Source organism: Gekko japonicus, unplaced genomic scaffold (assembly GCF_001447785.1).
Source record: "Gekko japonicus isolate JY-2015 unplaced genomic scaffold, Gekko_japonicus_V1.1 scaffold2542, whole genome shotgun sequence".
Taxonomy (NCBI): Eukaryota; Metazoa; Chordata; class Lepidosauria; order Squamata; family Gekkonidae; genus Gekko; species Gekko japonicus.
This window is the reverse complement of record NW_015164733.1, coordinates 210,923-236,618: the sequence shown is the minus strand read 5'-3', so window position 1 is coordinate 236,618 and position 25,696 is coordinate 210,923. Positions and strand designations below refer to the sequence as shown.

The 25,696-nt window shown below is 49.9% G+C and overlaps 1 protein-coding gene across 1 annotated transcript in view; it reads left to right on the top strand.

Moving 5' to 3' along the window:
* ZSWIM8 (zinc finger, SWIM-type containing 8) overlaps positions 1–25,696 on the top strand; it is a gene marked incomplete at its 5' end in the record, with an annotated part of 49,283 nt that overhangs the window by 9,265 nt on the left and 14,322 nt on the right. Inside the window, 7 exons of the mRNA XM_015409616.1 lie at positions 840–960; positions 3,400–3,601; positions 9,324–9,499; positions 10,664–11,678; positions 11,857–11,988; positions 18,755–18,934; positions 19,619–19,802. Of these exons, the coding sequence (XP_015265102.1) occupies positions 840–960; positions 3,400–3,601; positions 9,324–9,499; positions 10,664–11,678; positions 11,857–11,988; positions 18,755–18,934; positions 19,619–19,802 (2,010 nt within the window). The remainder of the gene's footprint in view (positions 1–839; positions 961–3,399; positions 3,602–9,323; positions 9,500–10,663; positions 11,679–11,856; positions 11,989–18,754; positions 18,935–19,618; positions 19,803–25,696) is intronic.

The following is a 25,696-nucleotide window of genomic DNA, read 5'->3' as shown; positions in this document are numbered from 1 at the left end:
CGATCTGGGAGGATCCGGGGTTCAAATGCCGACAGATGTTCGCTGGTTGGTTTTGGCCCAGTTCCATGCTCTCAGTCAGACCTACCTCACAGGGTTGTTGTGAGAATAAAATGGGGGGGGAGAGGAGAATGGTGTGAGCCTTTTTGGATTACCACTGGGGAGAAGAGAAGTAAATAAATCAACCCTGTGGTATTCTGCTCCACTGTTTGCAAGGGAAGGGAAATATGAAGACAAAGACTTGTATTCACAGGAGGGCTTCTTTCATTTGCTGTCGTCATCACGGTATCTCTAGCATTTAATGGGTAGCACCCCCCCCCCCCCCCGAAAAATGTTGTTTGGGACAACAGCTTCATTTTTAAATTTTATTTATTTTTTATTTTATTTCATTTATACCCCACCCTCCCCGCACGCGGGCTCAGGGCGGCTTACAAGACACAAATGTAATACAATACCACACGTTAAAAACAATTAAGGCACACAGTGCAATAAAATGCAGGTTAAAACAATTTAAGCAAAAGTGGACAACTCACAGGATCATCGCGACTAAGATACTCGCTCCCTATTGCACATCACATTGGGATCAATGAGGGGGATGCCACGGGCCACGTCAGCCCAACCCGGCAGAGCTGCTCTGCAGTCACACGCTGGTGGTAGTGGCGGTGGCGGCTCCTACTCAAAGGCCTGGCGGAAGAGCTCCGTCTTACAGGCCCTGCGGAACTGTAAAAGGTCCTGCAGGGCCCTGATTTCAGGAATGAAGCTAAGCCTTCTTGTTCCCTCGACAAGTCTTTACGTTCTCCCTGCTCTGGGCAGAATGTGACTTCCCCCTGCTCTCTTCCCAGATCCCACCGCTGGCCCCTCGGCCTCAGATCAAAGCACCTGGTACTTGGATGAATCGACGTTAAGCGACAACATAAAGAAGACCCTGCACAAGTTCTGTGGCCCTTCCCCTGTTGTCTTCAGGTGAATCCTCTCTCCTCGTCCCTCAACAGCTTGTGCGGACGCCTGCCAAACAAACGTGACTTGCCAGCGACCCATCCCATGGTCCTGCCACGTACTTGGTAGCCTGCTGTGGGCGAGCTGCCGTGAACGGCTTCTGGGGCCGCGCTTGAGCCAGGAATTTGTTGGCTGTTTCTCTTCTTTATGGGCAGAGGTGGGAGTTCCGGTGGCTGCTCTTCTAGGGCAGTGGTGGCGAACCTATGGCACGGGTGCCAGAGGTGGCACTCCAGAGCCCTCTCTGTGGGCACGTGTGCCATCGCCCCAGCCAGGCCCAGGCCGTCATTAAAGTGTCGAATTCCCTGCCAAATAATTTTATGGAAACGAAAGCATTTGGGATTGCTTTCCTTGTTTTGTTTGGATCCTCTTAAGTTAATGTATGGGTTGTTCTTTCTAAAGTAAAACCTCAGTATTCAGGTTAAATTGCCGTGTTGGCACTTTGCGATAAATAAGTGGGTTTTGGGTCGCAGTTTGGGCACTCGGTCTCTAAAAGGTTCGCCATCACTGTTCTAGGGTGTTGCTGAATTAGTACTCGCCGCCTTCTCTCTCTTGTTGATGGCAAGAATTGGCCTAGCCGATGAGCACAGTGTGGCCTGCATAGCTCTTGGTGGCTGAGAGTGGAGGGTGGTTCTGCTTCCAGGCATGGGGACCTGGCCCTCCCAAGTGGCCAGTGTGGGCTGGGGGGGGGGGCTGGGCATGGTTGAATGACCCCCATTTGGAAAAAAAAACCAACAGCCCTCTGCCCTCTGAAAACTAGCAACGTTTGAGTCCAGGGGCACCTTTAAGACCAACGAAGTTTAATTCTGCGTATAAGCTTTCGTGTGTGCGCACACTTCTTCAGATACCCAGAATTAAACTTTGTTGGTCTTAAAGGTGTCCCTGGACTCAGGCATCGTTCTGTTGCTTCAGACCAGCACGGCTGCCCACCTGAAGGAAAACTAGCATGTTGGAATCCTCCTCCTTGCACACAGGGAGCCCGTGCGCACATGTGCGCACATCTGAGTTCCCGCCTGTAATCAGAAATGGTATGTTGCAGGAGCAGGGTTGCCCCCTCGCCTGCCATTTTGGTGAGAAGGAGACTCGAGGCATTCTTTCCCCTCAGTCTGCAGCTCATCCTTGGGGGCAGGACTGAGGGGGTGAGTCGCTGCAGAGGGAAACCTGGGCTGTTTCTCAAAGGATTGCACGCAGTTAAACCTCCAGGCTTTCAAAGGAGAATCTGCCTTGGAACATCCCAAGGTCACTCAGATTTCTGTCAAGGATTTCTGAGAGAGAGGATCAGGGATGCAGGCCGAGCTTCTCTGAAAGAGGCCCACCACAGCTGATAATTCCTCTGCTGGGCATGGCAGTCGGAGTCACCTGGACACGTTGTCTATGCAGGGAAACAGAAGGCCCAAATGGTCCTGGCTGGCGCTCCCTGTGAATTTACAGTGCACCCTTAACGCTTGCAGGAGAGTCTTCTGGCGTATCCGGCAGCGTTCTTTGGTTGATAAGCTGCTGGGCAAGTCTGAAAGCCACAGAAGAGGTTGAGCTGAGTTTGCTGGGCTCTGGAGAAAGTGAGCAGTTAATAAAGATGTTTGTAACGAACCTTTGTGGATAAGTTCAGGCAGGTAGCCGTGTGTGCATGCACACAGAAGCTTATGTCTTAAATGAAACTTTGTTGGTCTTAAAGGTGCCACGGGACCCAAACTTTGCTTTGTAGGTAAGGTTCTTAGTGCCACGCAGGCAAATTATGTCATCACGACAACCAAAGCCTTTGGGGTGCTGTTTTACCCAGGTCAGGTGGGTTCATTTAAAATGATTGTAATTGCTGGTTGGTCCTTCCCAGTCTTTAGCAACAGTGTGGGTACAGTGCTCAGAAATGGTTTCTTTTGGTTCAAGGTCTTCTTGGGAAAGATGCCATACCTCTTAGTGTGCGTGGACGTGGGAGATCTGGGTTTGGGTTGGTTAGAAGAAGAAGAAGAAGAGGTTGGATTTATACCCCACCCTTCACTTGGCGTCTCAGAGCGGCTGACAAACTCTTTTCCCTTCCCCTCCCCACAACAGACACCCTGGGAGGTGAGGGGGACTGAGAGAGCTCTGACACAAACTGCTCTTTTTCAAGGACAGCTGTGCCAGAGCTTGTGACTGACCCAAGGTCACATCAGCAGGTGCGAGTGGAGGAGTGGGGAATCAAACCCGGTTCTCCCAGATAAGAGTCCGCGCACTTAACCACTACACCAAACTGGCTCAGGGGTGAGGCGGGGTGTGTGTGCCTCTTTATTTGGTAAAAATGGGAGCAATGATGCAGATTTTCCTTAAAGGCAAGGGTGGGTGAGATGAAGGCCGTAAAGACTTTGTCTGCATCTGGTAGTTCAGAAATGGTTTTCCTTTTACTCCCACGTCTTAATCTTTTTTCCCCGCTGCCAGCGATGTGAACTCCATGTACCTCTCCTCCACGGAACCCCCCGCGGCTGCAGAGTGGGCTTGCCTCTTGCGCCCCCTGCGAGGGAGGGAACCGGAGGGCATTTGGAACTTGCTCTCTATTGTCCGGGAGATGTTCAAGAGACGGGATACCAACGCAGCCCCGCTTTTGGAAATCCTGACAGACCAGTGCTTGACGTATGAACAGGTACTTGATATTTCGGCGTGGGGAGGGAGAAGGTGGGGGGCACGTGCCTGTGTAAGAAGCCTAGGGGGTCTAGGGGGAATTCATGACCACTGACTTCTCGGCCTGAGAACCTCTGGTGAGAAGTGCAGCCGTAGTGCTCTCTCTTGGGTGGGTCCTTTAGCTAAGGTGAAGCATTTCTTTTGTTTCGCATATTTTGGGGAGGGACATGTGTGCCTCTGATATGTCTGTCTCCATCTTCTTCGTGGTCTCTGTGCATCACACCTCTGGGATATGGTGCACCTGCACCGACCCCGATTGGTAGAATTGAAAGCAAAAGGATTTTCGCGCCCGCTCCCCCGTCACGTGCAGGGCTCCAGTGTGCACGACTAGGGGAGGGGCACAACAATCCCGCCAGTTCTCTTCTGACCGCTGTGCTGTTTGGACCTCTCTCGCTCCGGTTGCTACTATTTCCTTTTCTTTTGGGGCTATTTGGCTTTCCTCTGCTGTTCTTTTGACAAATTACTTTCATTGCCGTTTAGAACTGTTTCTCCGGGGTGAACTCTGCTTTAGGCCCAGCCTACCTGAGGGACCGCCTTGCCCCACATGTTCCCCCAAGAGCACTACGGTCGGGGTCCCAAAATTTGTTGGACATCCCGGGTCCTAAGGACGTTAAACTAGCTGTGACCAGGGCCAGGGCTTTTTCGGTGGCGGCTCCTACCTGGTAGAACGAGCTCCCAGGGGAGATCCGGGCCCTACGGGACCTTATGCAGTTCCGTAGGGCCTGCAAGACGGAGCTCTTCCGCCAGGCCTTTGAGTAGGAGCCGCCCCCCCATTATACCACCACCATCAAGGTATCTTAAAGGATGCATCGACGAGGTCCGAGGAAGAACCGGGAAACTGTAGAAGATCTGATGCCGTCGTCATTGGGCATGTACACCAGGGGAGTACCATCTGTAACTGTGGACTTACCATCTTGGATTTAGGAAATTAGTAATAGATTGAGTACTGTGGTTTTAATGCTGGATGTTTTATTGTGTTTTTACATGTTTTTATATATGGCATGGCAACGGCCTGCCCTTGTTAGCCGCCCTGAGCCCACCGGGGAGGGCGGGATATAAATATGAAAAAATAAAAAAATAAATAAATTGGTGGGCTCCCTTTGCCTCCGGCCTATGGCCAAATGGTGGTGCTTCTTCAAGCAGTGTTTGAGGTGTGGCAGTAAGATCACACACACACACCCCGACAGACACTCCCTTTGTCTCTCGTGCCTCGGGGAAGCTCACGGGGTGGACTTGTGTGCCCTCTGTCTGAAGTTCTCCAGGCAAACCAGGAAGAACAGGGCCGCTAGGCTTCGCACCGCTCTGCTCAAACTAGCCCATTCACTGATGGCGTCGTCTCAAGACACATCCGGGCATGCTTCGATGTCGACGACCACCTTGGGATCGACTGGCACTCAGTCCCCGATACCGGCTCACACCGATGTTGACCGACCGATGCTGAAACACTCTGTTGGGACCCCTCAGTCCAAAGCCCATACTCCTGTCAAAAACGCCGGGAGGGCACGGAGGCCTGTCAAGCATAAGAAACATAAGGAGGGCTCTCCTGGTAAAGTTCCGTCGACTCTGTGTCGACAGTCGGAACCAACTCCCGTACCTGGGGCCGCCTCGCTTGACTCAACGGGCCGTGGCCAGCTACAAGGTGCACCATCTTCACCTTTGCTGCGTCCCGTTCAGCTTACTGACTCCGAGCAGGACATGGACTTGACCCAAGTCTCCCGATCCTCCAGTGTCAAGAACCTCCACTTGGGCCAAGGAACTCGTGTGTTTACGCATCCCTCCCCACGTCGCCCACAAGCCGACAACCAGAACCGGCCCTCGGGATCGTGTCCTCCGCCACCGATCCCTTGGGATCAGTGGCAGTGGCAGTTTTTGTATGGGGCGTATCCCCCGTCAGCCATTATGCCCTGGCTCCCACAGCATATGCCAGTAAGAGTGGGATCGCCAGTCTGCTTCTTCTCGGCTATCCCGATACCAAGAACCCCCACAGGGACCGGAGTTCTTGCCTCCTCAACCGTCGATATCGACAGGCAAGTGACATAAGCAGACCCCTCCAGCAACACAGACTCGGTACCGACTCAATCGGTACCGAAACTTCCCACGGCGTTCTCAGACCCTTCGGAACATTCTGCTTCTTCAATTTCCTCGCAGCATTCTGGGGATGAGGACCAAGAGCACCCAGCTGATCCCTCCCCACCACAAGAGGTGTCGGAGGACCTTCCTATATCTCCCGCCGAAGATCTGAAATCTTACGGGGAGCTCATCATGCGGATGGCTAATACCTTGGCGCTGCCTATGGTGCAACCTCCATCGACAGTCACCGATTCAGTCTTCGGCATCATTCAAATGGACACTTCCACAGCTGTCGCCCTTCCCATGACATCAGTCCTGCTGCAAGCCGCCAAAGCTCAGTGGGCGCATCCGGCTTCTACTCCCATTTCTAGCTGCAGGATCGACCATATGTGTAAGGTCCAGGAGCCAGGCACTGAGTTTTTGTTCACTCACCCCAAACCAAATTCGGTGGTAGTGAACTCATCTTCCAAGGGCAGACGCACTCAGTCTTCACTCCCTGATAAGGAAGGGAAGAAGTTAGACTCCTTCGGGAGGAGGTTTTACTGGCTGGGGCGCTGGATATCAAGACCTCCAATCACACTGCCTGTATGGGCAGATATCAATATGCCCTTTGGGAGCAGTTATCAGAATTAATCACTTCCCTTCGGGAGGATTTTAATCGTCACGCCAGATGAATCCAGAAGGAGGGTATGCTCCTGGCCAAACACCAACTTAACGCAGCCAAGCATATTTTGGATGTGGCAACTAGAACACTTACCTCTGCGGTTGCCCTACAACGCCATGCTTGGTTGCGCTCCACCTCCTTGCAACAGGATACAAAGGCTTGTGTGGAGGATCTCCCCTTTGAAGGAGAAGGCTTGTTCAACTCCACAGCAGACTCTGTCCTGCAAGACTTAGACAAGACTATTAAGATATCGCACAACTTGGGAATTTCCCCGGCCTCCAGACAAGCCAGGTCCAAATCCTGGAACAAGTCATGGTCGCGCAGGTCCTCCCTGAAGTCGTCCCCTGAGGCACAATGGCAGAGATCTCCGAATGCATCCTCCCGCCAATATGGAAACTAGCCTCGCTTTCCATCTGCTACTCAATCCAGGGCCAAGGCTTCCAAGGCCCCTAAGCAGAGCCTTTGACTCTGTTATCCCACCCGGCCTGCCGCATTCCACCCGCCTCCATCCGTACCTGCATGCGTGGGAGCGGAGAACATCAGACAGGTGGAATGTATTTCTGGTGGCAGTCCACCTTCCGGGTTCCCTAAATGTGACTGCAGATTTCCTGAGCAGGGGGGAGTGTCTCTACATGAGTGGGAACTCAATTGGAAGTATCTCCAGTTGGTGTTCGACAGGACATCCAGATGTGGACATCTTTGCAACAAGGCGGAACAAGAAGTGTCGCTTGTTCTGCTCAAGGGCGGGAATGAACCCTCCCTCTCTAGGGGACAGTTTTCTCTACCCTTAGTCCCATCAGTTCCTGTACCTGTTCCCACCTATTCCCCTGCTCACCAGAGTGCTCACCAAGATACTGAGGGAAGCTCCCAGATGCATCCTGGTGGCTCCACGGTGGCCTCGACAGCACTGGTTTCCCACCCTGCTCCACACGTCAAAGGGCTCCTTCGTCCACTTCCCAACGGTGCCGGATCTTCTTCTTGCTCAGGAGGATATGGTCCTATACCACAATGTACCTCATCTCAAACTCACAGCATGGAGGATCGTGTGAAAGTTCTGCAGGATAGGGTAGACCATGTGTTATTGAACTGTTGCAAACCTTGTGTTATTGAACTGTTGCAAAACTGTTGCAAATGTAATATAATAATAATAATAATAATAATAATAATAATAATAATAATAATAATAATAATAATAATATGTTCTTGGCCTACCTTAAGAGGTTGGCCTGCCTCCTTCTCCTTTGGACCTCATTGCCGTTTTTTGGTTTTCTGTTGTCCCGTTTAGACCAAGGTCTCAGTTATGCCTTGGTGCGGGTATAGGTAAAGGTTCCCTTGCTCGAAAGCCAGTCGAGTCCGACTCTAGGGTTGCGGTGCTCATCTCCGTTTCAAAGCCAAAGAGCCAGTGCTGTCCGAAGACGTTTCTGTGGTCATGTGGCCGGCATGACTCAACACCAAGGCGCACGGAATGCTGTTACCTTCCCACCAAAGTGGTACCTATATATCTACTTGCAATTTCTTGCTTTCGAACTGCTAGGTTGGCAGGAGCTGGAACTAGAGACGGGAGCTCACTCCGTCATGCGGCAACTCGGGTCTTGAACTGCTGAACTACTGACCTTCCACAGCCTGCAGTTCAGCGTCTTAACCACTTGAGCCACCGCAGCTCCTTGGTGCGGGTATACTTGGCAGCTATTTCTGTTCACCACCCCCCAGTGGATGGCTATTCAGTTTTCACTCTTTCCAAAGGGTCCCCCCCCCCCCCCCCCCGTTGCGATTCCCCACGCCGGCCTGGGACTTACCTCTAGTGTTAACCAACCTGTTGGGGAAATCTTTCGAGCCGATGGCCACATGCAGCTTACAGCTTCTCTCGTGGAAGACGGCCTTCCTGGTGGTCATTGCATCAGCACGCGGGGTGCGTGAACTGTCGGCTCTGCGCTGTGACCCCCTTTGCCTCGTTTTTCACCACGAGGGTGGCACCCCAGCTCCGGACGTCTCCTTCCTTCCCAAGGTTGTATCGGAGTTCCATCTGAAAGCTGACATCGTTTTTCCTGTGTTCTTTCCGGTTCACACATTAGATATCAAAAGGGCTCTGCTCTTTTACATGGACATGACGCAGGGTTTTCGCAAGTCCCTGTCCCTTTTTGTCTCCTGTGCCATGCCCACGCTCCGGAGCAAGCTGTCTTCACAACGCCCAAGTGGATTGTGGAGACTATTAAGCTCTGCTACCTGCTGTCTAAGAAGCTGCTCCCAGGGCCACTTCGAGCGCATTCCACATGAGCAGTGGCCACGTCCATGGCCTTCCTGAAGGGTACGTCGTTACATGACATCTGCAACGCAGCAACTTGGGCCACTCCTCACACGTTTGTGAGACACTACGCCCTAGATGTACGTCTTCATCGGCGCTCTGCGGTGCCTTTGAGGACCTCCCGCTCCCTCCTCCAGGCAGGCGTGTTTTTTTGCTTCCTACTCTCCCATGAAATTGAGCCAACTTCAGAGGACGGCGGAAGACAGGAGGGCCTGGCGGGAGATGATCCATGGGGTCGCGAAGAGTCGGACTCGACTGTGCGACTGAACAACAACAACAACTCCCAGAGGTGTGATGCACAGAGACCACGAAGAAGATAAAACAGGTTGGCTTACCTGTAACTGATGATCTTCGAGTGGTCGTCTGTGCATTCACACCACCCGCCCTCCTTCCCCTCTGCTTTCGGTCCTATTGTATTCTGTGGCTGACGGCAGTGGCCAGAAGGAACTGGCGGGATTGTCGTGCCCCTCCCCATGTCATGCGCACTGGAGCCCTGCACATGACAGGGGAGCGGGTGCGAAAATCCCTTTTGCTTTCCATTCTACCGATTGGGGTTGGCGCAGGGGCACTATATCCCAGAGGCGTGAATGCACAGATGACCACTCGAAGATCACCAGTTACAGGTGAGCAACCTGTTTTTCTGTATAGATAACTGGATGGTGGTACAGCGTCAGGACATCTGCGTCCCACAGCAGTGCCAGTGGGCACACCGGCCGAAGCAACGGCCAGTCAGAAGTGGCTGCTCACGCCTGCGCAAGCATGTGCGACGAGATGGTGGTTCTCTGGAGGCTGGCTGTCTTGGATCCAACCATCAGTCCTCACAGGTAGGCTGGGAGGTCCAGTAATTCTCAAGGGAGCTGCAGAGGGCTCTGTCTAGGCAGTCAGTCTGTGAACAGAGATTCATTTTCACCCCATTTTTAATCTGTATACTGATAGGCAAATTGGCCCAATCTGAGGATACTTAAATCTGATGACTGTGGCTGTGCATGAGCAAGACAGATCTTTCTACAGACCTGAAATTGGCCTTAGGCTTGTACAAAAATATGAAATCTAAAAAAAAAATACATTGGGTTTTTAAAAGCCTGAAAATAATAAAAGGAGTGCCTGTAGCTTTAACAAACATATTCTCTCAGTGGCTGTTGGTAGGCAACCACCGTATTCCAGACTGGGTTTCTGTGAGTAAAAAGGCAGGGGGAGAGAACAGGGTTTTTTTTCCAGGCTTTTGAGGGAGGACTCATTGGGGCCAGGCCTAGCGTTCACAGCACCAAGTTGGGAAACTCCTGGAGGTTTTGGATTATCCTGGCCGATAATGGAGGTTGACTGTTGGGTGGGAAGGAGATAGGGTTACCAACTCCAGGTTAGGAAATACCTGGAGACTGGGGGGGGGGCTTGAGGAAGGGAGGGACCTCAGAAAGGTATAATGCCAAACATGTCCAGCCGCCAAAGCAGCCATTTCCTCCACGGGAGGCGAGAGGCTGTGGGGGCTTTTAGGAAAGGGGAAGAGGAGATCGTGGGGGAGGGGGAAATGAGATGCCTCCTGCGAGCCCTTGCAGGTCCCCACTTGATTGCCCTGAAAGTTCTGCCCCCAAAGCATTGGAATGTCGGAAGTGACTTTGCCACCCCACGCTCTGGCCGTGGCTCCGTTACAGCCGTGGCCTCTTGGCTAAGGGCCCCCACGCATTCGCCTGATAGGAGAGAGGGGAACCAATAGCTGGGATGGATTTGATCCCTGGCTACCTAGATAAGAAGGTTATATTCATCTAGGAGAAGTGTGACCCATTGGGATGTCTAAAACCACTCAGGCAGTAGAGGTATGATTAAGAGGTCTGAGTTTAGGGTGCGGCTTCATCACTTAAAGTTAAGGTTAATTTGTTAGCAGAACACGAGAGGAGTGAGGTTGTGACTAGTAAGCCACCCATGAATCGGAGCATTGCCTCTGTGCTCACCTGTGCCTTTCCCTTTCTTCCCTTCCTCCCGTGTGATGCCAGACGAAGGGACATGTGCGCGCAGCTCCGGCTGTGGCAGCTGAAGGTCATCGACAACGTCAAAAGGGGGCAGCACAAGAAATCCCTGGAGAAGCTGTTCCAAGGCTTCAAGCCGGCGGTGGAGGCCTGCTACTTCAACTGGGAGGAGGCCTATCCCATCCCTGGCATCACGTACAGCAGCGCCGACAAAAAGAACTCTTTTTGTTGGGTGAAAGCCATCCAGCAGCGGAGCTGTCGGGCCCAGTGTGCAGAGGCCTTCTGTGAGGCAGGGAGAGTGCCCGGGCAGGAGGCCGTGGGGACCTGCTTGCAGTTAGGGGACAGGTCCCGCCCTGCTTCCCAGGAGCCAGCAGTGCGCCCGAAAGAGATCATCGGGAAGCGGAAGGTTGTCCCCGAAGGCCCCCAGCGTGTCCTGAGGCGGCTTTCGGCCGACGGCGACAAGGCTGCCCACAAGCCAGCTGCGAACAAGGGCAAGGTCCCGGCGGGGAAGAGTTTGGCCGGCAAGCACAGCGGGAAGCGCCGCATGAGCAGCGAGGACAGCTCCTTGGAGCCGGACCTGGCCGAGATGACTTTGGACGACAGCAGCCTGGCCCTTGGGGCCGAGGCCAGCAACACGTTCAGCTTCACGGAGAGTCCCTTGGGCCGGGGCTACCGGGACACCTTCGAGGACGAGGGGGGAGTGTATTTCTCGGAAGCGGCTGACCCGACCCTCCGGAGCAGTCCGTCCGCCAAGAAGACCCCCAAGGACCCCGTGGGGGAGCTGGGCGGCAGAGACGACGACTTCCCTTGCCCAGACGAGAGTGGTGGTGGTGGTGGTGGTGGTGGGGTGAGTCTGAAACCTAAAGAAGTGGGGGAGAATGGTGCAGCTGGAGGAGAAGAGGACGATGATGACTATCAGGTGTACTATCTGAACCCCCAGGAGGTTGCGAAGGAAGAGGAGGAGAAGGCGGAGGGAGGGACAGAAGAGGAGCAGGACGTCTTTGCTGGCATAAAGCCCCTGGAGCAGGAGAGCCGCATGGAGGTAAGCGCGGGTCTCTGTCCACGTGGGGACTCGCGTTGTCCCCGCAGACGTGTCTGGCTTCAGGGGAGTATGGAAAACGTGACCTCCTGTTTGACCACCCGTGGTCAAATCTCCCCTGTTGGTGATGTGAAGGCAAAGCAAGGCGGCACCTCATTTGTTTGTACCTTTCCACTTCCAGATCCTCTTTGCCTGCGCAGAAGCACTCTATGCCCACGGCTACAGCAACGAGGCCTGCCGCCTGACCGTTGAACTCGCCAAGGACCTGTTGGCCAATCCTCCCGACCTCAAGGTGGAGCAGCCCCTGACCAAGGTCTGTGGGTGCCCCGTAGATATTTCTGAGCGGCAACATCCTCTGTCTGCACGTCCGAATGGAAATCAGTAACAGGGTCGCTGTGCATGAATTGACCTAGTATGGCTCGTGAAGCCGCCTTAATCGACTCATTTTAAAGAGTTCTTCAAGAAATGTTGCAATTAACGTGTCATAGATATCACCTATTTGCACGTTATCTGTATTATTTGAAATTTGAGATTGAAGGTTTCAGAAATCTAGACGAGAAATTTGTTTGTTTAAAAAAAAGAAAAAAGAAATTTGAGATACTCCAATGCTGAATTCTGTGCCATTTGTGCAGAATCACAGGCGATCCACACACACACAGGCATCTGCTGGGCCTGCAGCCGGTCCCAGGTTCCAGCCCCAGTGGCACCTCCAGTGAGAAGGACCAGATGCCAGGAGGTGCTGTGAAAGACCTCTCAGCCTGAGACCCTGGAGAGCGGCTGCCGGTTGCTGAGTAGACGCCATTGACCTTGGCAGGCCGGTGGGTCTGACGCTGGGTGGCCGCTGCCGGTTGTCGTCTGTGTACCTCTGAGCTCCCATTCAGGCAGCCCGGTGCAATCAAGGGGGTTCTCCGCCGCTTCCTGCTGCGTTCTGCGTATATCTGTGCCCAGGGCTCTTTTTGTAGAAAAAGCCCAGCAGTAACTCATTAGCATAATAGGCCACACCCAACAGCAGGAACTCATTAGCATATTAGGCCACACCCATGACAGCAATCTGATTAGCATATCAGGCCACACCCCCATGTTACCAGAAGTGTGGTCATCCAGCCACACCCACCTTTTGCTTCTTATTCTGTTTACCTTGTTTGTTGTCCAAACCCAGGGCCTTTTTTTGTAGCAGGAACTTCTTTGCATGTTAGGCCACACACCCCTAATGTAGCCAATCCTAATGAGTTTCTGCTGTTGGGTGTGGCCTATTATGTAATGAGTTCCTGCTGGGCGTGGCCAACTCAGGAGCCAGCCGGAACTCCGTTCCTGTGCGTTCCTGCCCAAAAATAGCCCTGTCTGTGCCGCTTTGCGCTTTGTTTGTGCCTTTGCTAAGAAAAGCCTCTGAGGGGAGATGTCTGGTGGTGGAGAGACAAATGTGTGAATCACTGTTTATTCTTTACTTATCCCCCCCCCCCTGGGACCCTGAGCATGAGCCACTTTCTCGAGATGCTGGTGCTCACCATATTTTCCCAGGGATAGTCAGCTTTCAGGTCTGTGTGCAAGGAGTTTGAAAAAGGAAAGAAACGAGAGGGGACCATTATCAAAAGGGGTGGCCTGTTCTTAGCAGAGTCCCATTCAGATTCTAGAACTACAACAAGGAAAGAACTAGGTACCAATGTTCCCTCTAAGCTGTGGGGTCTTGTGAGCAAAAATTCTACTTTGTGAGCTACTGGCATTAAAGTTGTGAGGGAGCGATTTGGCTACTGCATAAATCTGTTTGCTCTGGAGCCCTCCCTTCCTGAGCTAAGACAAAAAATGTGTGAACTAGAGGCTAAAAAACTGTGAGCTAGCTCACACTAACTCAGCTTAGAGGGAATAATGCTAGGTACTTACTTGGACTTTATGTCTGGCCCTAGATCCCTTCAGTATCGTCTGTGCTGAGCCAGGCAAAACCACACGGGACCACAGGGAACTGCAGGAGCCTCAAGAAGACCCCTTTGTGGCTGCCCCCTTCTCCCTTTCCAACATTGTGGAGGACACGAGGCCAGAGGCAAACGGCTCAGTTTCCCAAAAGGAAATGTCTTCAGGGGTTTAATGGAAGCAGCTGACTTAAGACGTGAGCTCTGCATTTAGAGCAAGTTAATGAAAAGGGTGCTTCAACACCCCCGATGAGACGTGGCTGGCTAGGGTGGTACCAGGGCTTTGAGTCCATTGGTTAAGACAGCGCTCACATGGGCAAGAGTTGTGGGCAATGCTCCCTCTAAGCTGTGGAGTTTTGTGAGCAAAAATTCTACTTTGTGAGCTACTGGCATTAAAGTTGTGAGTGAGTGATTTGGCTGCTGCATAAATTAGTTTGCTCTGGAGCCCCATCCTTCCTGAGCTGAGACGAAAATGTGTGAGCTGGAGGCTAAAAAAACCGTGAGCTGGCTCACACTAACTCAGCTGAGAGGGAACACTGGTTGTGGGTCTACGTCCAGGATTCATTCCTCCACTGGAAAGCCAAGATAGGGATTGGTTCCTGATAGGGATGCAGCTCTCCTAGCACGGGGGTCAGGATCGGGGCCGGGGTGGGGGAGTATCGAAACCGCTGCTGGACATATTTCCCCCAAGTTCATTTCCTTGGCAGAAAACGGAAGAGAAAGAAGCATCAAGAACTCAGATGGGCTGACTTCCCCCTCTAGGTGTCCTGTCTGTCGCAGCTGGATAAGCCCCTTCCTGTGCCGCTGACGGCGCCTCTTGGGTTAGACAATTCCTCTGAAGTGAGGCTCTCTGAAAGGAGCTCCCTGTCCGCTTGGCTCAGGCAGACAAACAACAAGACTCTTTTAACGTGCCCCAGCATGTTAGGCATGTAGGCGGAAGTACAGAAAATGGTGCAAGTAAGAGTTGCAATGAGGGCCATTGAGGGCATGTAGAGGTCCTTCAGACCGTGGCACTGTACTCCCCGGTGTCAAAGTGGAAGGGGTCGGACAAACCTGTCCTGTATTACTGCAGCGCAAGGAGAGGGGGGAGTGGGGGTAGGGCATGTAAAGAGTGTGTTGATTTTTCAGATGGGCTGAGCGAGTATAGCTTGTGTGGCCTGGAATTTCTCATCTTGCGATTTGAAATTGTAATGGGTGATGAAGAAAGAAGGTCAGAGCTGCTCGATTTCTACTTTTCCCTCTGTCTTCTCTTGTGAAAGAAACAGTGCTCAACATGGCAAAAACAGAACACATAATTAGAGAAGAGAGTTGCAGCCTACGATCGGCATAGGGGGGTAGTACATAAACACCGAATTTCATTAAATGAAACTAAGTCCTCGGGGCCAGATGAACGGCATCCAAGGGTACTAAAAGATCTTGCGGATGTAATTTCTGAGCCTCTGTCCATTATTTTTGAGAATTCTTGGAGAACAGGTGAGATTCTAGAAGATTGGAGGTGGGCAAATGTCCACATCTTCAAGAAGGGGGAAAAGGAGGAGCCGGGTGACTACCAACCTGTCAGCTTGACGTCTATACCTGGGAAAGTTTTAGAACAAATCGTCAAGCAGGCAGTCCTTGAGCATTTAGAAAGGACAGCTGTGATTCCTAAGAGCCAGCATGGGTTTCTCAAGAACAAGTCATGTTAGACTAACGTTATCTCTTTTTTTTGAGAAAGTGACTACCTTGCTGGATCAGGGGAATGCTGTAGACATAGTCTATCTTGATTTCTGTAAGGCTTTTGATAAGGTTCCACATAATATTCTTGTTGAGGAGTTGGCAAAATGTGGTTTGGATCCTATGACTGTTAGGTGGATCTGTAGCTGGCTGACAGATTGCCCCCAAAGAGTGCTTGTGAATGGTTCCTCATCCTCCTGGAGAGGAGTGACCAGTGGAGTGCCTTAAGGATCTGGCCCGGGACCTGTTTTTTCCAACATCTTTATCAATGCTCTCTGTAAATATGTTCCACTATCCTGGCTGTAAGCATAATAAGACCTTCTAAAGCCTCATTAGATACTTTCCCACTTCCTTCCTTTGGGCTCCTAGAGGAGAGCAGAAACTCCTTGCTCAGAAGACCCAAGCAGCTCTACCATTTTGTCAGCAGCCTCTGCCAGAGGAGCAAAACGATTAGAGGCAGGAATTTGAGACTGTGGATTGCAGGAAGCCAAAAAATAGTCACCAGGTTTTGCTTGTTTGGGATGCTGGTGAAGAGTCTGTCTCAACGTCTCTTCCTCTTTTCTGTGGCATTCCCCAGTTATTCTTGATAAATTAGTTAAATTTTATTCCTTCCTTTGTTATGATGTTTTGTATAAACTTGTATTATGAGACTTAAAAGCAAAGTAAAATATTTTGAAAAAAGAAAATGCCACAGAACAGGAAAGTTGCAAGTAAAGGAGAAATTGGAGTCACTCAGGGTTAATTAAAATAAAATATTAAGGCGGTAGAGTCCTTATAAATCAAAAAACATCAAGATAAAAGCTGAGGGATGCGTTGTTAGTAACAAAAATCCAGCAAGGTTTCTTATCTCTTTTTAAAAATAGCAGAGAAGAGCCAACAAATTAAATAGATGATGCAAGAGGTAAAAGAGTTTACACACAAGATAAAAAGTTACAAGTTGTTGATAAAACCAATAAAACTTGCGAAAAAGGAGAGATCTTTTGGCGCATCCACTGCAAATCACAGACCGGAACCGGAAAAACTTCTTATCAATACTTTGGATGCAGGAATAGAGGGAATGCTTATTAAATTTGCAGGTGACACTAAATTAGGAGGGGTAGCAAATACGGTAGAAGAGTCAGGATACAGGATGATCTTGACAGGCTGGAAAACTGGGCTAAAACAAATAAAATGAATTTCAATGGGGATAAATGTAAAGTCCTGCAGGAAAAATCAAATGTGTAATTATAGGTTGGGGGAGACTTGTCTTGGCAGTAGTATGTGCAAAAAGGATCTAGGGGTCTTAGTAGACCATACACTGAACATGAGTCGGCAGTATGATGCGGTAGTTAAAAAGGCAAATGCGATTTTGGGCTGTATCAACAGAAGTGTAGTGTCCAGATCACGCTAAGTGATGGTATGACTTTACTCTGCGCTGGTTAGACCTCACCTGGAGTATTGTGTGCACTTTTGGGCACCACAATTTAAGAAGGATATAGACGAGATGGAACATGTCCAGAGGAAGGAAACGAAGATGGTGAGGGGTCTGGAGACCAAGTCGTATGAGGAAAGGTTGAAGGAGCTGGGTATGTTTAGCCTGGAGAGGAGACGACTGAGAGGTGATAGGATCACCATCTTCAAGTACTTGAAGGGCTGTCCTATAGAGGATGGTGTGGAGTTGTTTTCTGTTCCCCCAGAAGGTCGGACCAGAACCAACGGGTTGAAATTAAATCAGAAGAGTTTTTAGCTAAACATTAGGAAGAACTTCCCGACAGTTAGAGCGGTTCCTCAGCGGAACAGGCTTCCTCGGGAGGTGGTGGGCTCTCTTTCTTTGGAGGTTTTCCAACAGAGGCTAGATGGCCCTTTGACAGCAATGCGGATTCTGTGAACTCAGGCAGATCACGAGAGGGAGGGCAGGAAGGGTTGCCTCAGTGCTTAGTTCTTGTGGCCCTTTCTTACACGCCCAGGGAAATGCTGATCGCCACTTTGGGGTCAGGAAGCAATTTTTCTCCAGGCTGGAGATCCTGGAGGGTTTTTTGTTTTTTTTTGCCATCTTCTGGGCATCGAGCAGGGGGGTCACTGTGTGTGTGCGTGCACGGGAGGTAGTTGTGAATTTCCTGCACTGTGGTTGGACTAGGTGATCCTGGACGTCCCTTGCAACTCTATGAATCTATGATTCTATGAGCTGAGCACAGTGAGACCTGGGATCTCGGGCAAGCGGAAGCAACGGAAACTGTGGTACCGCTAAATGGTGCGGATAATGGTCTTGACGATGCTTGAAGGGGGGAGCTGTTCTTGCACCAGGGTTCCATTAGGCGGGGTAGGGGTCCCCTATCTTTTTGAGCCTGCAGGCACCTTTGGTATTCTGACACCACTTACCTTCGGTCAAACTATGTGGCAGGGGATGAGCTTCCGTGAGTCACGGCTCCCTTCTTCTTATCCGAAGAAGTGAGCCGTGACCAGTGTTCCCTCTAAGCTGAGTTAGTGTGAGCCAGCTCACAGTTTGTTAGCCTCCGGCTTACACATTTTTGTCTCAGCTCCGGAAGGAAGTCTCCAGAGCAAACTGTCAGCAAGCTGCCATTATGTTTCTATGACCTCTGGGTACATATCCTTCCCCTGTTGCACCCGGCTTGTTATTCTGCTTCTATGCTGGAATGCCTAAGATAATCTACTGGAGGGTTTGTGGAGGAGAGGATGCTGTAATGCTTGCCACTGCTTATCGCTTGGGAACTGCACCTGTGTTTTGTCTGATGTTCTGCCTGGTTCTCATGGACTGGGCGCGCAACCGTTTCTTTAGCCCGCCAGCGGGAATGTTATTCATTGGATCTGTGTCTGTTTGAATTTCCTTTATTATGCTTGCCCTACCTGTGTATCCCCAGTTCTAACAAAGAACGTGTTTGAGTGTCTTTCCAACGCTTTGAAATAAATTTTGCTTTTCTTGAAAACGTGGATTTATTCTCGATGCTTGGGGATCCAACACAAACTGACCCTTGCAGCAGCCAAACCGCTCGCTCACAACTTTAATGCCAGCAGCTCACGAACCAGAATTTTTGCTCACAAGACTCCACAGCTTAGAGGGAACATTGGCCGTGACTCACGAAAGCTCCTCCCCTGCCCCAGGCTTTGTCAGTCTGTGAGTTGCTGCTGGATTCTTGCTCTTTTCCACGGCTCCAGACAGACTCGCACGGCCGCCCGTCTTGATCTGCCTTCCATCAGACAGGGGAGATCCTCGTGGTCTCCCCGCAGCTGCCGCTGAAGCCACACTTTAAACAAGCTGCCCAGCCCGTTAGATCTCCAGTGGCCGGTCAGAAGCCCTGCCGGGCAAGAGCCACACCCGGCCCCCCCACCTCCTTCCCACAGACGCTTGGAGGGCACCAGGAAGGGTGCAGGCAGGCGGCCATGGGCACTATGCTGGGGACTCCCCAGTCAGGGGCTGTGGGCCGTTCCCGTCAAACTCCTGTCTCTCGATCCTTCCCCTCGCAGGGAAAGAAGAACAAGGTCTCCACCAGCAAGCAGACGTGGATAGCAACCAACACCTTGTCGAAAGCGGCGGTCCTGCTGACGGTGCTCAGCGAGCGGCAGGAATACCACACCCTGGCGTTCCAGATCGGCATGTTTGCCCTGGAGCTGCAGAGGCCACCGGCCTCGACGAAAGCGCTGGAGGTAGGCGTGGCCTTCCGGTCGGAGACCCAGGCGGCCTGTGCGGGGACCCTCGCCCAGGGTTCATGACGGCAGCCGTCTCTCTCCTCAGACCGGGGTGGGGGGTGGGGGGGCACTCCAGCTCTGTGGCTGCTCTGCGGGTGTCCTCCCCAGGTCTGTGTTGGCTGAGACCGTGCCAGGGACGTCCGCCTCTGTTCCACAGTCTAGGGCAGAGGGCCGGGAGCAGCCAGGCCGTGGGGGCGTACGAGAAGGCCCGAGAGCAGAAGCCTGGGGAGGCTTGGCGGTGCTCGTGCAGCTGTTTCCCCCACATGGAGGGCCTTCCTAGCTGGCCTCCCACCTCCGATTTCCCAATGGAAACGGCACGGTGGTTGCAGCAGTCCGGCGAGTGAAGGGTCTGAGCGGAGAGGCCGGCTTGGGGCCCTTGCAGAGGCGGGTGAAGTCCTCCCTACTTTATCCCCAAGGTCGGGGTCTCCCTGGCTGACTCCCAGAAGCTATGAGGCAGCTTCCGGCCACTGGCTATCTCCACTCGATACAGGAAGGTGGCCTCTCAGCCCGTTGGTTTTTGTGCACTGCTGGAAGCCCTTTGGCGTTAGTCCCCTGACCCAGCGCCTTTGTGCTGAGTAGCAGGCGGTGTGGGCCCCGGGAGGTCCCCGTAGGTCCCCGTTCTCTAATTTGTGTCTCAATCAGGTCAAGCTGGCCTATCAAGAGTCGGAGATCGTGGCTCTGTTGAAGAAGATCCCGCTTGGCACCAACGAGATGAACACCATTCGGGGAAGGGCCGAAGAGCTGAGGGAAGGCACCCTCTGCGACTACCGCCCCGTCTTGCCGCTCATGCTGGCCAGCTTCATATTTGATGTCTTGTGCACTCCAGGTAACGCCCCCGAGGAGGAACTCTTAAAGACCGACCTGTGGGTGTGGTGTCAGTGGGGGAAGGCAAAACCAGGGAGTTCTGTGGGATAAATGGGCTCCTCGGGCTAAGTTTTGGGGTGTATACTGTGTGTGTGGGGGGGTCTGTTTGAAATTCTAAGAGCTCAGGCAGCAGATGCCAGCAGAATCCATTGCAGAAGTCTCCAGGTGCCTGCATGCATGAGAGGGATGAGGCCCCAGCAGAGGCAGGGTACTGCACGGCCAGTTCAGGCCGCTGTGATTGGATTCCCCCATATCCTTGGCAGACCAAACGGCTCTCAGGCGGGAGAGAGCTGCGCAGGCACGGAGCCCGACTCACTGTTCAAAGGGACAGGAAGCTTACCGCTCATCTGTATAAATCAGGGCTGCCCAACCTTATTGAGCCTCTGGGCACTACTGGGACTTTGAGGATGAGTAGGATTGCCAGGCGGTCTCTGGGAAATGGTGGGAAGACTGGTGGGGGTCAGGGTGGTTTTGTGTTTTTTTTGCTTTTTTTTTTTTGCTTTTTAAAAAATCCTGCTTCATGTACTTACTGGATGTTTTGACCAGAAGTGACAAAGGGCAGCTCTAGGAACCACTGGAAACCCTATGGAAAAAGCAGTTTTCAGGGAATCATAGAATCATAGAGTTGGAAGGGATACAGTTAGTCTGGCATGACTTCTTCTTGAGAAACCCATGTTGGCTCTTAGTAATCACAGCCGTCCTTTTTTAAATGCTCAAGGATGATTTGTTCTAAAACTTTCCCAGGTATAGACGTCAAGCTGGTGGGTCAGTAGTTACCCGGACCCTCCTTTTCCCCCTTCTTGAAGATGGGAAGAACTTTTGCCCACCTCCAATCTTCTGGCACCTCACCTGTTCTCCAAGAATTCTCAAAAATAATGGCCAGAGGCTCAGAGATTACGTCCACAAGTTATTTTAGTATCCTTGGATGCAATTCATCTGGCCCCTTATTTGTCTGTCCCTTTTAAATAAGTTGTACCCCTCAATCCTAATATTCCAATTGTGAGTGTCATCCCACCAAATTTCATAGCCCCTTCCTGTACTAGGACTTCCAGTTCCTCTTGCTTATTTCCCATACTCTGTGCATTAGTGTAGACTGACATCGGAATACATGTTTTATGCACCTTGAGGCTTTCGTTCCTGTACTTACCTGTGAGTTAATGTTATCTAGCATAGGTTCCACTCCCTGCAAAACTTTAGTGTTCTTATCTCCAGTTATTGGCATCATACGAGACTTTGAATTTCTGTCTCGCTCCCCCATATGGTTTAGTTTAAAACCCTCCTTATTTGGTTTGCAGGGCTGTTACCAAATACATTTTTCCTATCCTCGTGAGGTGCAAACTATCTCTTGAAAGAAGAGCTTCATCTCAAAAGGGCAAGCCATGGTCTAAAAATCCAAACCTTTCCTGATTACACCATTTACGTAGCCAGTCATTTATTTGCAGTATTCTTCTTTCCCTTCCTACGCCACAGCCTTCGACAGGAAGAATGATCAAAACACAACCTGCACTCCCAGGTCCTTCACCTTCTTACCCAGAGCCACATAGTCTCTTTTAATATGTTCTGGGCTGTGGTGGGCAGTATCCTTTTTTTCCACACGGATCAGCAAGAAAGGGTAATAATGTCTGGGCTTGATGAGTCTTCCTACTATTTCTGTCATGTCCAGGATGTGTGCACCCAGTTGACAGCATACCTCTCGAGATGACAAGTCTGGTTGGCACACTTTAACCTCTACCCCTCTCAGTAGGGAATCCCCAATTGCCAGCACATGCCTTCTCCTATATTGGGGAGCAGAAGCTTGAGTCCTGTCATCCACGGGGGCCTGAGAAATTTCCTTCAAGCTTCGTGGAGGCTGGGGAAGTTGCCCTTGTTCCAGTGGTCCAGAATCAATATTTATGGGGAGATCCTGGAACTGATTGCTTAGCAACAGAGGCCCAGAATGTCTCCTGATTTTCCTGCTTCTGTGAGTTACATTCTTCCATGAGCCCTCCTCCTGTGTTGGGTGCTCCACCATTTCCTGAGACACCTTTCTTTCCGCCTCCTGTTGCCCTTTCAGGAGGGCTTCATGTTTTCTGTCCATGAAATCTTCACCTTCCCTTAAAAACTGGAGTGTGGACAAGCATCCCTGTATCTTCTCCTCCAGCAGGGCTATCGACTTACACTTGCTGCAAGTGCAATTGCTGTTACCCTCATGTAAGAATACGAACATGCCACAGACTTTTCACGTCACTGCCTCAGCTCCCTCACCAGCCATGCTGCCGCAATCCATTTCAAAATTAGTTCTGTTTATCCTGTACTTCCCTGATAACTCCACTGCCAAACTGCCTCTCAAGACTACTTGTGAATAGCTACTCACCTTCCTACAGGGCCTCTAGGCCAGACCCCCAGGTTAAGAGCCACAGGGCAAGAGCCCTTGAGCTCGTGCCTCTGGCAAGGAGGAGCCTTACACAATTGAAGCCTCACCCAGCAGAGGGCAGGGCCAGCAGTCAGCCCCAGGCAAAACTGCTAAAAACTACAATCATTTAAAAAGGTAAAGGTTCCCTTGCTCGAAAGCCAGACAAATCCGACTCTAGGGTTGCGGTGTTCATCTCCGTTGCAAAGCCAAAGAGCCAGCGCTGTCCGAAGACGTTTCCGTGGTCATGTGGCTGGCATGACTAAACACCAAGGCGCACGGAACGCTGTTACCTTCCCACTGAAGTGGTACCTATTTATCTACTTGCAATTTCTTGCTTTCGAACTGCTAGGTTGGCAGGAGCTGGAACTAGAGATGGGAGCTCACTCCATCATGCGGCACCCGGGTCTCGAACTGCTGAACTACACAGCCTGCAGTTCAGCCAGGCAAAAGAGATAAACAGGAACCTCACTTTCTCAGGCAGAATGAAGAAATTTCTTTGAGAGAAATTGAAGAAGCGGTTAGAACATTTAAAAGAAAGAAGTCTCCAGGATTAGATGGGTTCACTATTGATTTTTATAAAGAAACAATAGATATAATTGGCCCAGAAATGAAAAAAGTATTCAATAATATTTTAAAAGGGGGAAGGGCTCCAGATACGTGGAAACTAGCAGAAATAGTAGTGATTGAAAAACCACAGAAGGACCCTACAGAGGTAGGCGCTTACAGACCTATCAGTTTATTAAATTTAGATTATAAAATATTGACAAAGATTTTGGCAAAACGCTTGGAAAAGGTACTTCCCAAAATAATCAAAGAAGATCAATATGGATTTATAAGTGGAAGATATATTGGACACCCAATACGAAACGTGATAAACGTGTTAACAAGTAGGCCAAAAGGGAAATTAGCCTTATTGAAATTAGATGTATACAAGGCCTTCGATACTATAAGACATAAATTTTTATGGAATATTATGATAAAGGCAGGAATAGGAGACAAGTTCGTGAGGGTGCTCCAAGAATTATATAGAGGAGGTAAAGCAGTAGTTAGGGTGAATGATGGAGTTTCAGAACAATTCAATATACAACGGGGAGTTAAACAAGGGTGCCCAATATCACCATTATTATTTGTGTTGGGAATGGAATACTTGGCAGATAGGATAAGAAACTCTGTCAGGATACAAGGATATAAAAAGGGTAAGGAAGAAATTAAAATAAATATGTATGCAGATGACATTCTGTTAGTATTAGTAGAACCATTGGAGGGAGTAAGAGAACTTTCAATTATTTTGAGAGACTTTAGAGAGGAATCTGGATTGGGAGTTAATATGGACAAGTCGGAAATATTGTTCTGGAACGTAAGTGGAGAGGAAAAGAAAGAAATAGTGGAAATGACAAAGATGGACCCTAAGAGAAAACAAATCAAATACTTGGGGGTGAAGATTATTAAAAATGTGGATAAGATACCTGATGTGAATTATAAGGAGGTATGGAGGAAGATTAAGAAAGATATGAGAGCTTGGAAAAATAAGAACTTGTCTATCCTAAGTAAGGTTAGGGCAGTCAAAATGTTTTTAATTCCAAAATTATTATATCTATTTCAAGTAATTGCGCTCCCGATAAGGAGGAAGTGGTTTAAAACATGGAATAAGGTATTTAAAAACTGGGTTTTTGGAAGCAAAAGGCCTAGAACTCCAGACATAGTAAATTATGCACCAAAAGAAGAGATGGGATGGGCGATACCAAATTTGGAACTGTATTATGAGGCATTTCAATTGAAATATTTAATAGAGATTGGATATAGTGATAGAGTTAAATGGGTGAGGCTGGAAAATGAGATAAATAATAGAATAGGAAGAGAGGGGATTTTTTGTGGCGAGGTGCAGATGGCGTATAAGAAGGCGATTGGACCAAGGAAAATAGCTCTAGGTATCTGGAAAAGTTGGAAAAGGAAATGGTTGCCAGGCTATTCAAAATGGATGCCATTAAAATATATAAATAAGGAATTTACCGATATGGGGTGGTGGAAGAAATTACAAGAATGCGGTTTTTATTGGCTAAAAGATATGTTTGTTGAAGGAGGAACTTTAATTGCAAAAAACAATTTTTCAGAGAAAGTCGGAAAGCAGTACTGGTTAGAGGTGCAAGGACTATACAATTTAGTTAAATCTGAAAGATTAGAGGGGATAAGCAGGGAGAGAACAGAAATTGATGAAATATTAAGCAGAAGACAAGTAAAAGAAAAAGGGATAGCGGGGGCATTATATAAATTGATGGTAAGAGATAAGGAGAGGATGATACGGATTATACAGAATAAATGGGAGGGAGAAGGGTTAATGCATCAGGAAGTGATTCAAGAAATAATGAACGGTATAAATCAAATTAAAATAGATAGATATAAAGAATTGGTGAGGAAATTTATGTGGAAATGGTATAGAACTCCGGCTCAGATAGCGTACATGATTAAAGGAATGAATCCAAAGTGTTGGCACTGTGGCCAAGAAGTGGGTATATACGCCCATATGTGGTGGGAATGTAAAGTGGTTAAGGAATTTTGGCAAAAGATTGTAAGGGTTATCTTTGATCTATTTCAAGTTAATGTAGAGATCAACAGGGATTTGCTCATTTCTGGAATATTGGGAAACAAAAAAGTGGAAAGAAATAAGCGGGAGTTATATAAAATTATGGTTCTAGCCGGGATGGCTGTAATAGCATTGGGATGGAGGGACAGGCACAAATGGACAATGGAAAATTGGAATAATTATGTCTTTGAACACGTACAATTAGATATATTCGCACAGATAATTACTGAAGAGACATGGGAGGAGAAATGTCAAAAGTTTACAAATAAATGGGGGGGATATAAGGAATGGGTGGAAAGGGGAGAAGCCAATCCAAATATCCAAATACGAATGAAGAATCTGTGCACATGGTTAAAAATATGAAAATACTACAAGGAGGGAGGGGGGAGGGAGTGGGGTAAAATGATTGTATAATGATTTAATGTAAGATAATGTATATAAGCTTCAATAATAAATTTTTTAAAAGTTTTTTTTTTTAAAAAAACTTTCTCAGGCAGGCACCACTCTCCAATAGGCTATACATACCCACACACCCTCAAACACTATCCTCCCACACAGTAGCCTCAGCTAAAGCTCAGCAGTTAAGGAAAGGCAAATTAAAAAAACACCCTTCCAGTAGCAGCTCCTCTCTATCCTGAGCTGGTCTTTGTTGCTTCTGCTAAGTGTGTCAGGCTGCAGGTGTTTTTAAAGGGGGGGGATTACCCATCCCCACCAGGGGCTTGGCAGCTCTAGCAGTAGGGCAGTGTGCAGCCAAACACAAGCTGGCTGCCTTTGGACCTGGGGCCCTTTGCAAAACGTTGGGCGGCCCTAAGCCGGGCATCCTCCTTTAACTGAGACACCAACTGGGTGCTCCTTGTGGACAAAGAGGAGCCCTCCAAGGCTC